At 37.4% G+C, this 14,004-nt stretch overlaps 1 protein-coding gene and 1 non-coding gene across 2 annotated transcripts; one reads left to right on the top strand and one right to left on the bottom strand.

Annotated features, from left to right (window-relative positions):
* Positions 1 to 7,893: 7,893 nt before the first annotated feature.
* Positions 7,894 to 9,729, bottom strand: LOC135152966 (uncharacterized). The gene is made up of 3 exons (XM_064094422.1): positions 9,505 to 9,729; positions 9,080 to 9,166; positions 7,894 to 8,964 (listed from the first exon to the last, which is right to left on the bottom strand). The coding sequence occupies exons 1-3, from the start codon at positions 9,727 to 9,729 to the stop codon at positions 7,894 to 7,896; spliced, it is 1,383 nt and encodes a 460-aa protein (XP_063950492.1).
* Positions 9,730 to 9,859: 130 nt separating this feature from the next.
* Positions 9,860 to 9,966, top strand: LOC135150038 (small nucleolar RNA R71). Its single transcript, XR_010288392.1, has one exon. It is a non-coding gene; the product is annotated as a small nucleolar RNA R71 (small nucleolar RNA).
* Positions 9,967 to 14,004: the final 4,038 nt, after the last annotated feature.

The following is a 14,004-nucleotide window of genomic DNA, read 5'->3' as shown; positions in this document are numbered from 1 at the left end:
AAGTGCTTGTGTTTGTCAAAGTGAATGAACACTTAGAAATGAAGAATGGTGGCCATATTTATAGGCAAAACCATTTGAACTACTAAGACAACTAAGGCTTAGACAATTAAAGAAAGACATGACAAAGTATGGCAAGCTAGGACAAACTAGTAGCTTTGTCATGACAATACAAGACAAGGTAAGACAACTAAAAGCTAAGCATGACAACTTTAGTACTTGTCATGATAAAGTAAAGAAGGGAAAGACAAAAGAAAGCAAGGTAAGACAAAGAGAAACAAGGCATGGCATGTCTTTGCTCCATTAGATGGGAGCATTTAGAAAGACAAGGCTTGTCTTTGTCTTGGAGTAGTCTTGGCTTGCTTTTCCAAAGTACATGTGCTTTGTCTTGGCATGTGATGAGAAATAAGGTAGGACAAAGCATTTAAATGTCTTGGAGTGTCTTTAAAGGAGCTAGACAAAGCAATTGTTTGTCTAACTAATATTGTAGTGCTTTAAAGTGATTTGTTCACTAAATAATAAATAGAATATAATCCACTTAATTAAACTAGTTGAATATATTCATTAGATAAATTAATTTGAGAGGGAATTAATTTACTAAATAAAATATACAACTAATATAATTATATTAGAAGTGAATATATATAATCTATTTAATATTTAATCACTTTCCTTCTTTAGAAGAGCTTCTGTCTTCTTTGAAACTTTAATAACTTCGTCTTGAATTGTCAGTCGATTGAACTACCACCTTTGTTTGACGTAGAATATTTAATCCGAGTAGCTGACACACAAATGTACTGTCTGGTTCATCTGTATCTAGCTGAATAAAATATTCTTCGTCATTAAAACAATTAAGCTGTGGCTTGTTCGTCGAGTCTTCGTCTTGTAAGTTCTTCTTCATAAATTGGAATCATCTGAATAATAAAGTATAGAAACTTCATACCTTCTGAACTCCTGGATGTGCCACAAAAGATTATTTGTGCACTGAGGCTTGAACATATTAATGAACTTCTCTCAGTGGACTGCAGCAGCATCCTGGAATTTTTCTGACATAAAATTCCGATAAATCATTTGACGTTCTTCGTACGGATTCCGGTGACTTGCTATTTACTGAGCTTTCTTATCTAAGTTGAGTTGTACCTCTTTAAATACAAATAGGCTAAACATATGCCTTTCAATTAGTGTATATACTTGAAGCATAACTATTTGTGTTGGATATTTGATGATTTATTAATTGATATTTCATTTCATGTCTAACTGCATATAGTTGTGATACTTTTAGTGTTAGTGATATTTTTGCATGCTTATATGTAGATCACTAATATTAATTGTTAATATTTTTCTGCGAGGAGTTGTGTGAATTCACTTGTGTTTAATGATTACATGTATAGGACTTGTGAACTTTTCTTCAACTTTCCCTCGGGCTTGCGAATATCTTTGTATGATTGTCATGATTTTAGTTGTTATATGCTCATCTGATAATCATATGATATTGCGTAGGTAATTATTATTTTATCTTAGTTAAATTGTGATCCATGACAATTATATGCTTATTTGTTTCATGATTGACTTTGATAGAATAACAGAAGCATGATTGATTCATTTTTGAAATATTTAATTGGTATCTATTTTTGATGCTTTATTGATGTTTTATTTTTGAATTGATTGTGATGTATTGGCACTGGTGAAATATTGTTGCATATTTCTTAAAACCATTGGTGCTAATATATTTTAGGTGTTTAATATTCTGAGTACAAGGGAGACAACATAATCTTTATTCTGTCTCATATTTATGTTCTGGAGTGGTGAGTTTCTTCAAAGAAATTTTCTTATCAATTGATTTCAACAATTGGTATCCACTACTCTATTTCATAAATATTTCTTAGAATATTTTGCATCTATACATGTAGCGTCATAGGACGAGACATTGATTATCTTGTATTTGTGTACTTGGTGATCTTTGTCACTTGCAGCGTCTGTTTTGACGATGTGCTAGTATGAGGCCTTTTCACTAATTAGCGTGGCGAATGCTTTATACACTGTAGCACATAAATTTTCTTGTTTCCTTTTTAAAATTGTAGTGAGAAACAGGAGTCTGTGTCTTCTTCAAAGACAAGTTCATTTAAACTTTTTATGAATAGATTCAGACTCTCGTACTCAAACCAGTTTTTAAAGGAAAACTTCGATTCTTTCATCGGTTGTGATTGTCATTCTTTATGAAAATCATTTTACAGTCACAATTGATTCATTTTTCTCAAAAGATTAAATGCAATTGCTTTCATTCAATATCATAGATTTTCCAAAGTGCATTTATATCTCTTTCTGTTCTTTGGAACTTAATCAGCCTCTTGGCTTTCCTAGATAGTCATAAGGTTGAAAACCAACAATCTTTATCCCAGACTATAAAACCAAATTCAGAACACATCCCAACTTTTCCCCTGGAGTAATAAGGAACTTATTAGACTAGAGGTCAATGAGGGAGAAACTGTACTTGTTGCAGCAAATAAGGATGTGAGGGATAGTGTACCCACAGCTCTACCTCTCAAGGAGAAAAGGTGTTTTCAAAATTGAGGTAACTGTTGCTCATCTGTATTTTCTCAAAAGAATATAGAGCTGAAAAGGCAATAAAACAGTCTCTGGAATCATTCTCTCAACAAGATGAGTCCATTGAAATTCGCTCGTCAGCCAGTGTATCTTGTATTGAGTCAAGCACATCATCAGTAATCACTCTGATGAAGAGCCTAAGCAAAAATCTTATGGACACAATACAAGAGAGTGCACAGTAAGGTTAAAGGTTTTGTTCCAGAAGCAACTTCTTCATTTACCATTTTACGGTAGATAAGATGGTTGATGCCTTTACAGGTGTTAGGAGGAAACGAGGATCTCAATTGCCAAATCTTCAGGATTCTCGTCTCCCTCCCCAGATAAGAACAGATCTGGATCCAATTGGACTGGATTTCCTATTTATAGGAGATCGGCAACTCTCTGACTATGAGTCAATTTATTGATGAGTCAGTTGAGGATCGGGGATTTACGAAACCCCATTGCACCGCCAGTGACCTCTCTTGAAGGGGCTATGGTGATTTTCTCATGCAGGTACAGAAGACCATACTTTGAGTGCTGAGAGAAACACTGTGAGCCAAACATTGAGAGTTAAACACTTGGTGAGATTCTGAGAAGAACTAGTGAGATGATAGAATGATAAATATGTGAGCATGAGTGAGTGCAAACACATAGGATATTGAGAAGAGTGAAACACTTGTGAGGTACATAAAATAATAATTATTGAAAGCTCACAAGTTGTTGAAAGAATTGACGGAAGCAACTATGGTTCATTCCATTTCACGGTGTGAACTTATGGTTGATGATTCACTTGAATCAAGTGTCTTCACAGACATTGAGGAGGACTTAGGCCTTTGCCATAATTAAGCCTTTGTCTAACCTCCCAGAGCAAACAACTCTGGATCCTTAATTGGATAAGCCACTTAGTGGTTGGCAACTTGTGGACCATGATTCGGATTTATCTGATGAGTCTGTAGGGACTGGGAATTACGAACTCCCATTGCACCACCGGTGACCCCCTTTAAGGGTGGCTAAGGTGATTTTCTTGCAGGTACTCAGCATTCTGGAAGCTCAGTATTTGTGTTGAGGGATACACTTACAGAACTCGTGAGTGACACCCTTACCCAAAAACCGAGAGAAAATTGAGTGTTGAGTGATACACCTGCAGAACATTTTAGTGAGACACCTACTAATTACCAAATTTATACCTAAAGACAAAGTGGATGTTGTTACTAGAATGTTAATTTTACTCATTACTTTTCCATTTGGAACCTATTCTTTCAGCATAGGGACCAACCCAATCAAAGTAAACCCTTCTTCTGAACTCTTTCTTCGACCCCAGCTTTAGTGTTGTTTAGTTCTCTATGGGGAGATTATCTTTTGGTACAGGAAGTATTGTACTCGTTCCTTGACCATATTTGATATCACATATCCTCGGAGGATTCCACAACTAAGGGGGAGAATATATTTAGGGGGAGAATATATGAAAAAGGGAAGAAAAAGTAAGTTAGCTTTCTTCTGCTGTCTACAACTAAGGGGGAGTAAACTACTCTTTAGCGGTATACTACTGAGGGGAGATTCTTCTTTCAACTAAGGAGGAGCATTGATCTTTCATCTAAAGGGAAGATAACTACTTATAACTAAGGGGAACCTGATCAAGGTAACGGGAGGAGATGTATAAAGTGATACATTTATTCTTCAGTAAGTGGTAGACAGGAACTTATTCATTACCACTGAAGAATTCAATGAAGCTGCTGATTGTTCTTTGCATAATGGAATGTTTTGAATTCTCTTCAAGACAGACTATGAGGATTTTCAGGCAGGTAAGCAAGAACAAGAGAAATAAAGGGTGATATGCACATTTTTTTTATTTCTATTCATGAAATCTGGAAATGTATTATATGATCCAGAAACTTTGTAGCATTATTTACTAGTCCAGGGCTTTACTTTTTCTAGTGTTAGTTGAGTTATCCTCCAGAGGATTTGCTTGTTATGATTAACAAACAAATAGGGGGAGATTGTAAGTCTAAATGTAAAGACAACCCTATCTGTTACATAGGGATGATAACTCAACAGTAGAACGGGACAAGTAAATAACACTACGCCTGCACCGAAATCGGAAGATACGAAGACAAAGGTTGAAGAAGCCATCTACAGTCTTGAAGGAATAAGTTCACTGGAAGAAGTTCATTAATATGTTCATGCCTCAGTGAAGAATAAAGATTGAAGTATTCAAGATTGCGGAAGCAATGAAGATGTTGTCCAAGTACTCGAAAGATTTCAGTGCAACTCTTGAAGCAAGATATTTCTATATATCTTGGTTGGTTATTTATAATCAACAAACTGAAGCATAAACTAACCCGGAACCGACTGATCAATGTTTGCTGACAAAGACGGTACAATATTTAACTTCAGTGTTAGTCGCTTGTGAACCAGACCAGTGCACTAAGCGTCAGCACGTACGGAGCTTTGCAAAGTATTTATCGATCGAAGAATTGATCCAATCATATCAAGTCATTTGTTCCAAAGCCAAGCCAAGCCAAATGCCAGCTATGCCAAAGCTTACTGCTCAAATGCCATATGTCAAAGCTTCCACAGAAAGCCATATCAGGAAGTGACATTTTATATATGTGTGCACTTATATATTTGTATATGTACAAATATAATTATATATGTATATATGTATATTTAATTAAATATAATATATACAATATATATGTATATATGTTTTTAAACATATGTATATGTATATTTATATGTATATATATTTAAATAAATATATATGTATATAGTATATGTATTTATATTTTACATAAACATTTATATATTTAAGTGTATATATATATATATTATATTATGTGCATAAATATATGTATATTTATATGTATAGGTAATTATATATATTCTATATATATATATATATATATTAATATTTATATTTACATATAATTATATGTATATTATATATATTTAAATATATGAGAATATATTTAAATATATGTATATATATATTACTATATGTTTATATAAATATTATTTATATATATTTATATGTATATCTTTATTTATACATATATTTATATAATATTATGAATATAATATAATATATATAATATATGATTTGTGCCAACTCAAGATTTGAGCTAATTTGGCTAAGTAGGGAGAGGAGCAAACTCAAGTCAATCTCAGTCAAAGGAATGATAACAAGGAAAGCTTTTACTATGTGAGGAGCAACATTTGACCGAAGTCAACAGCTCTTCCTCACTTAGAAAATTCTCTAAGTATCATCACAAGTGAAGACAATGCACTCTTGAGGAGCAAACTTTGACCAAGTCAAAGTTCGTCCCCAAGTGATGAGAGAGAACAAGGAAGCTATGTGAGGAACAACATTTGACCAAAAGTCAAAGGCTCTTCCTCACTTAGAAAATTTTCTAAGTACATCACAATGGAGTATCCACACTCTTGAGGAGCAAACTTTGACCAAGTCAAAGTTCGTCCCCAAGTGATGAGAGAGAACAAGGAAGCTATGTGAGGAGCAACATTTGACCAAAAGTCAAAGGCTCTTCCTCACTTAGAAAATTTTCTAAGTACATCACAATGGAGTATCCACACTCTTGAGGAGCAAACTTTGACCAAGTCAAAGTTTGTCTCCAAGAGATGAGAGAGAACAAGGGAGCACATTCACTATGGAGTATCTTGGAGTTAGATTTATTTTGTTAAATCGAATCCGTCCAGGACGAACTCAAGTCGTCCAGGACGAACTCGTTAACCATGGTTAGTTATGAAAGCCTATAAATATGTGACTTGTGTTCTCACAATTCATTGTCCATCCTTCGGGATGAAATGGCCAAGTGCTATGCACAGCTACTCCCACTATACATACACCCTAGCCTAGCTTTGTAATAGAAATATCCGTAGTGGTTAGAGTTTGTAATATTGAGAGTAGTGGCCATTGTAGCCAACCGTCGGGTTTGGATTTATAGCACCCTTCGAGGTATTTATCAATATACAGATATACCTTGGAAAATATTGTGTGTTGGTTTAATATTTTCATATCCTCAGAAATCGACCCAATAAATATCCGGAACACGAAACCCATTACAGAACTGCAATTTGTTTATCCGCAAGATTCGAAAGAATTTTAAATTGTAGTGAGTATCGTATTCAACCCCCCCTTCTACGATACTTTGGACCTAACAACATCCTCGACATTCGCCTATCTCACATACTAGCCAAGTTCTCTTCCACCACAAGTGTGAAGTGCATCGTGTGTGTAACATTCTCTCTCACGAGACAAAACTAAGACTATCAAACTTCAACAGCACTATGAGCCGTTAATAAGAATAAGGTTTAAACACTTCGTCACATTCGAGTTAACTATAGTTAAGGTCACTAAAGAAATTCTATGCATATCCTATTTTTTTTCTATATTTTTTTTTCTCTTGCTAAGTCTAAGGTTGGGACACTTCTCAGTGCAAGTGAGTCAAGACCGCCATTCAACTTCCTTATTCTTTTTTTTTAAATCAAGTATTTCTCCAGTAACCAAGGGTTGTGAAAAGTCACCAAGAATTTGCTTATTCTAATTCTGCACTTAATACCAGCACAAGTACATGGATCGTCCCTTTCACATGACATTGCATATTACCCATTGATCTCAAAGGAGTACCTGATTCTATTTATTCTTCTTGTTTTCTCTTTTTTTTTCTTTTTTTTTAGAAAGGCATATTCATCCCTTAACTCCCCCAAACTTAAGATTTACAAACTCTAAGTTCACAAAGGGAATAATCCAAACTCTACGCCCGACTCAACGCAAAGACTCAAGAAATAAGTTAGTTTAAGTCTTATCTCTAGAGCATAAGTGTAATTACAATTTCCACACAAGCATTTTCCAAGTAACAAGACATCATATATGATCAAGACTACTAGCCAAGAAATTATGCACATAAACTCATCATAGAAAATCAACTCGGCCGACCACAATCATGATTTATGCAATTGCAACTATATGCACACTACTATCACTCATATAACAGAATACTAAATAAAAACAGATAAAATATGCAATACTATGACATAATAAGCTAAATGCATCATGCATCCTATATGAACATGCTACGCTATACTACTAATATAATACTAATCCTTAGATTACCGCCCCCAAACTTAAAATATTCAATGTCCTCATTGAAGGTGATAATAAGGATGAGAGCATACCTAGAAGTCGGGAGGATCACCCTCCCGGGGTGGAGGATCAGGCGGTTGATACACCATGCCATCTCCAAACACTGGCCAATTAACCTCAACACCAATGGCTCGAAAAGCACTCCCAAGAGCCTAAGTCAAATCCTTTGCAAAACGGAGGTGAATGTCATGCATGTCATATATGCGTCGTGACAACCTTCTAAACTGCACATCACTTAAGAGATCCGGTGGTAGTTTGAGCTCGATTTTGGGAGCTTCTTCAATATATGGGTTAAGATGCTCTTGAGAATTTTTAAGCGCTGCTAATCCTTCATCTTTGAAATCAGAATCCCCTGTTAATACACTCTCTAAAGTACCTGGCCTCAACTTTTGCTCCATCTCAGAATTTTCAGCAGCTTCTAGTGGCTCCACCTTAAAGCATTCTTCCTCGTCGGTTGGAAATTTCATTGCGTTGAACACCTTAAAAGTGACACTCTGATCTTGAACTCCCATTGTAAGCTCTCCTTTTTGCACATCGATCAAAGTTTGGCCTGTAGCTAAGAATGGCCTCCCCAAGATAATGGGAATCTGCTTATCCTCCTCGAAGTCTAGGATGACAAAATCAGCAGGGAAGATAAGCTTATCCACTTTAACCAAGACATCTTCCACTATACCTCTCGGGTATGTGATGGACCGATCAGCCAGTTGTAAGGACATGTTTGTAGGTTTCAGCTCCGGTAGACCAAGTTTCTTGAAGACAGATAATGGCATCAGATTGATACTAGCTCCCAAGTCACACAAGCACTTGTCGAAAGAGAACTTGCCAATAGTGCATGGTATTGTGAAACTTCCCGGATCTTTCAGCTTCGGGGGCAATTTCTGATGCAACACCGCACTGCACTCCTCGGTCAAAGCTACAGTCTCCAATTCCTCAAGTTTGAGTTTCCGAGATAGAATACCTTTCATGAATTTAGCATAACTCAACATTTGTTCTAGAGCCTCCGTAAAAGGTACGTTGATTTGTAATTTCTTGAAAACCTCTAGAAATTCAGCGAATCGTTTGTCGAGCTTATGCTTCTGAAGTCTCTTCAGAAAAGGGGGAGGTGGATATACTTGCTTGACCCCAATATCAGCTTTAGGACTAGACTTCTCGGCTGATTCCTTGCTTGCTTCCTCGTTGATTTCATTCTTATCAGTGCCAACAACAGTTTTTTCAGCATCAGACTTAAATGAGAGCACGGGTGTTTCAACATGTTGATCACTCTATTCCTTGTTTCGCTCTGTTGCTGAATTTTTTTTCCTTCGTAACCTTTCCGGACCTCAAGGTGACAGCCTATACCTGTTCATTTATCTCTTTCTTACCCGGATTGGCCTCGGTATCACTAGGAAGAGTTCCTTGTGGTCTGTTTATCAACGCGTTAGCAATCTGCCCAATCTGGTTCTCCAAAGTCTTGATTGTCACCGCTTGGCTTTTAATCATTTATTTCATCTCTTCCCATTCAGATCTTTCGTTGGAAGACTGTCTAGCCACCCCATGATTTTGTTGCTGGAATCCAGGTGGATGGAATTGCTGCTTCGGTGCAAACTGTTGTTGAAAACCAGAATGGTTGAAAGGCCTAGCTCCTTGCTGCTGAAACTGTTGTTGTTGTTGTGGCACGAAGTTCTGATTGTTGCTCCAGCTGAAATTCGGATGATTCCGATTATTGGGATGATAAGTGGGAGGAGCGGGTTGTTGAGACCTCTGTAAGTTGCTCACAAACTGACGGACTCACTAGATATAGCACACTGATCATCAGAAGAATGTGCACCCGCATAAAGCTCGCAAACTGAAGGTGGCTGCTGATTTCCCAAATTTGCCAAAGAATCCACCTTCATAGTAAGAGCCTTAAGCTGAGAAGCTATGGCTGAAGTAGCATCAAAATCCAGAATCCCTGCTGCTTTGTCCTGATGAAGATGCTGAGTAGGGTTCTGATATTCATTCGCAGCCATCATCTCGATCAACTCATAAGCCTCATCATAGCTCTTAGCCCATAGAGCTCCGCCTGATGCTGCATCGAGCATTGGCCTCGATTGAGGTCCCAAGCCATTATAGAAGCAATTAATAACCATCCAATCAGGCATCCCATGATGTGGGAACTTTCGAAGCATCTCCTTGTAGCGTTCCCAAGATTCACATAAAGTTTCACCAGATAGTTGAGAGAATTGAGTGATAGCATTCCTGATTGCAGCTGTTTTGGCCATAGGGAAGAACTTAGTAAGAAATTTCAGAGCCAGCTCCTCCCATGTAGTAATAGATCCTGCAGGAAGAGAATGCAACCATCCCTTAGCTTTATCCCTCAGAGAAAATGGGAACAACCTCAATTTGATGGCATCGTCAGTAACACCATTGAACTTCAAAGTATCGCAGATCTCAATGAAGTCCCGAATATGCATATTAGGATCCTCAGTCGGAGAACCCCCAAACTGCACTAAGTTCTGTACCATCTGAATAGTGCTCGCTTTGATCTCAAAAGTGGTGGCCTGACAATGCTCGACTAAATATCATTGATTTTCGGCTCAGAGAAAGCCATAAGAGCCTTAGTATCATTCGCCACTGGTGGTTGGTCACCCATTGTAGTACTCACTATCGTTTCTGCTTTTACCAATGCTTCCTTACGAGCCTGGGAGCGTGTTCGCATACACGTTACTCAAGTACCTGAAACACACACAAACGAACTAAAGTGAGAAAAGAATCCAAGTCGGTGAACTTTAACGACCACTGATGACAAGCACATAAACTAAAATATAACACCGAGTCCCCGGCAGCGGCGCCAAAAACTTGTTCGCACAAAATCACGCAAGCGTACGTGGTCACAAGTAGTATAGAATTAAATTCGGTTTGTTGCCACAGAGACTGTTGTCCCCCAGGGCGCGGGCGATTTTCTTTCTTTTCGCTTCATTTCTCGACTTCCAATCCACCGTATAAGCCTGAAAAAGTCCATCCTCCCTCCATCCAGGTTCTCTACACACATCAACACAAAAACACATCAAAAATACCACATACTTGAGAACGATCCATCAATTTCAGCATAAATGAAGGCTTCCAGGTGGATGTAAAATCCACTTATCATCGGGCAACCTAGTCAAGGACTCAATCGTTGATGAGTACTGTAAGTTGGTCATGGAGAGGGATAGGTTGTATTAAAGTCATGCAGACAAGGTGGCAAAATTTTATTAAATGAGTCCATGGTTTGGTCCATTAATGTCCACATATCATATATACAAGAAGAATCTTTTGAAGAGGACGACCAATGAATGGAGACAGTTTGATAGTGATTGCAAACTCCCCTAACACGTTTAAAGTTTTTGAAGGCCCAATACCCGATTTATTCAATGTCAAAATTAATTACCGAATAACGGAAGTTATATTCCTTGGCCTTTGCATAAAAAGCATTTCATCGTTTGAAATCATCGTGTGATTGTGTTTTAAATCAACTAATGTCACTTCCCATTTATTCAATTTTTCACTATGAACAACGTACATCCGCGCCAAGCAATGCGTTCTACCAATAGAATCCCTATTTCTCTTTCTTTTTTGAACATCCGTATCTTCATCCAACGACTTGGGTACTAATCGACCTCCCTTTCGACATATGTATAAACGCGAACAAATTTTCCTACTTTTCACACGCCTATGGTGTATCTAATTATCACCTAAAAACCAACACGTCTACCATAATATCTATAGAACATCTCCGTTTCATCTAAGCTATCAAACAATTGACCAACACAAGGACAAATTTCATTCAAATTGTAATCATCTTTTAGATTTTAATTGTTTGTCACAAAAATCATCAAAACATTCATCATCAACCTCCTCTACAACATCATCACCAACCTCCTCAACAACATCATCATCATCAACCTCATCAACAACATCATCATCACTATCGTCAACATTCACTATCGGGGGCTTTTCACCATTATCATTTTCTTCGTGAATCTCAATTCTAGGTTTATTAGGTGTAACAGGCTTACTGGGAGATGTTAATTTTGAGAATATGTAAGATGCCATGAGATTAATAGAAATATAACCTTAATAAAGAAGTCCAATAAAGCTCCAAGCTCCGAGCTTAAACTATAAGCTTCAAATTTCAAACTTTAAACTCCAATAAAAATCCAAGCTTTCAAACTTCTAGTTTCAAGCTTCAAACTCCAATAAAGATCCAACTTTGTGTATTTTATGTGTATTGGGTTTGTATGCTCTAAAAACGGTGCATAGGAAGAAGAGGTCGTGTTTTTAAGGCTGTGGATCTGGACACAATATAAGGTAACGTAAGTATCTTTAAACGCAGTATTGTATAGCGTAAACGGGTCTTACGCTACATTATATAGCGTATATACACTATACAATGTTGCGTGAACGCTCTTTTATAGTATGTAAAATCAATATCTACTTTGATTTATGTGCGTTGATTACCCTTTTTTGGACGGCTAGAGATCAGTTAGATGGATAAGCTAGTTATCCACCTTTGATTGTGGAACATTTTCCTATATATATATAGGCTAATGATCAAATACAAACCACTCTTAAAATAAAAACTAGAAACCAATACAAGTTAGTGATATTCTGAGTACAATTTAGTGATATCCTCTTTAGGATTTAGTGATAAGTGTTTCAGGAATTAGTGAAAAGTTGCATAAACTGCCCAGAATATTAATATATGTTACAGAAATTGCTCAGAATCTCCAGATCTGTTCACATTTTCGATTCAGATGGTGGTGACGGTGGTGGATATGGAGGAAGTATGATTGTAGCGGAGGTCTGGGCGGCTTGAAGTAGGGGGTTGGAGCGTTGCCAGAATAGTGGCGGCTCTGCCGCGTTTTGAAGTTGAGCCGAGGTGGAGAAAGAAGTATGAACGATGCTGAAGGAGGTTGAAGCAGCGACCAAGATGGGGCTGGTGAAGATAGAGGTGGAGATTGTGTTGTTAGAGAAATAATGGAGGTGGAGATGGAGGTGGTGGTTATGGAGGGGCGGGCGGCATAGAGGTGGTGGTGGTTATGGAGGAGGCGACGACGGAGGTGATGGCAGCGGCGAATGTGGAGGTGGGGTTGTTGAAGATGGAGGTGGGGCTGGTGAAGATGGAGATGAAGATGGGGTTGTTTAAGAATTTAGTGGTATTTGCTTTAGAATTTAGTGATGTTTCAGCTTGGTTTTTAGTTTTTAGAATAAGGAGGTTTCTATTGGAGTAAGACTCTATATACACACACACACACACATATAGTTACTTTAGCGATAACCCTTAAAATGAGAACCAAATGAGAACCATGTCGAAACATAGCATATAAGGTATGCAAACTGATAAGTGGATTTCATATCCACTTGGAAGCTTTCGTTTTGACTTAAAATGATGGAATGGCCTCAAGCTTTTGGTGTTTTTGATATTTTTTTAGTGTTGTGTTATGTAGGGTTCTTGGAAGGAGGACGAAGAGGAGAATCATAGCTTTCATTGAAAAAAAACGGCGAAGCAATCGGATGCCCGAGGAGAGAGTTATGGGCAAAGAAGCATTTTGTCGATGTGAGGCCCCGGCCTGAGATGTAAGGCCCCGGCCTGAGCTTTGAGGCCCCGGCCTGAGCTGTGAGCGGGATTTTTGGCCCGTTTTGACCTTTTTTGATCCGTTTGAAGGCCCGTTCGTTGGGGAAGTACAAGAAAGACTTGGGGGATTAAAAACATAACCTAGAATCATTCCAAGGAGCACGTGACGGCTACGAAGAAGATCGAGATCGAATTTCATAGCTTTTACTTTTGTAATTCTTCGAAGTAGGCGTAACTTTGGATGCTCGTTTCGGATTTGTTTCTTAACTCTTATTCTAGTACTTTGAGTTTGTTTTTCTTATTCCGTATCATGTTTACATTCGAACCCATGATGATGAGAAGTTCGATTATGAACTAATCATTATCGTGGGATTCTAGCGGATTTATATATGGATTTCAATAGTTGATTTGCCTTAATTATTTGTGTGATGAATGTGATTTCTTCGTATTGGTTGTGCTTATTCGTCTTGGATGCGTAGCTAACATCTAAGATTGTGTGTTAATCTTTATTGAAGCGACAGTGGATATATTGATTTAGAACTTGCCATGCGAACATAGGATTATGTATTCGATATACATGATTAGTGGTGTGATTTTAACCATCTTGCATCGCCCTATGTAATCTTGATAGATAACTTGTTCTTCAACCGTTATTCTTTCAAATTCTATAGACATATAGGGTCTAAGC

The sequence above is a fragment of the Daucus carota genome, chromosome 1, assembly GCF_001625215.2.
Source record: "Daucus carota subsp. sativus chromosome 1, DH1 v3.0, whole genome shotgun sequence".
In the NCBI taxonomy this organism is placed as follows: Eukaryota; Viridiplantae; Streptophyta; class Magnoliopsida; order Apiales; family Apiaceae; genus Daucus; species Daucus carota.
Note: the sequence above shows the minus strand (reverse complement) of the source record. Positions and strands in the feature narration are given on the sequence as shown.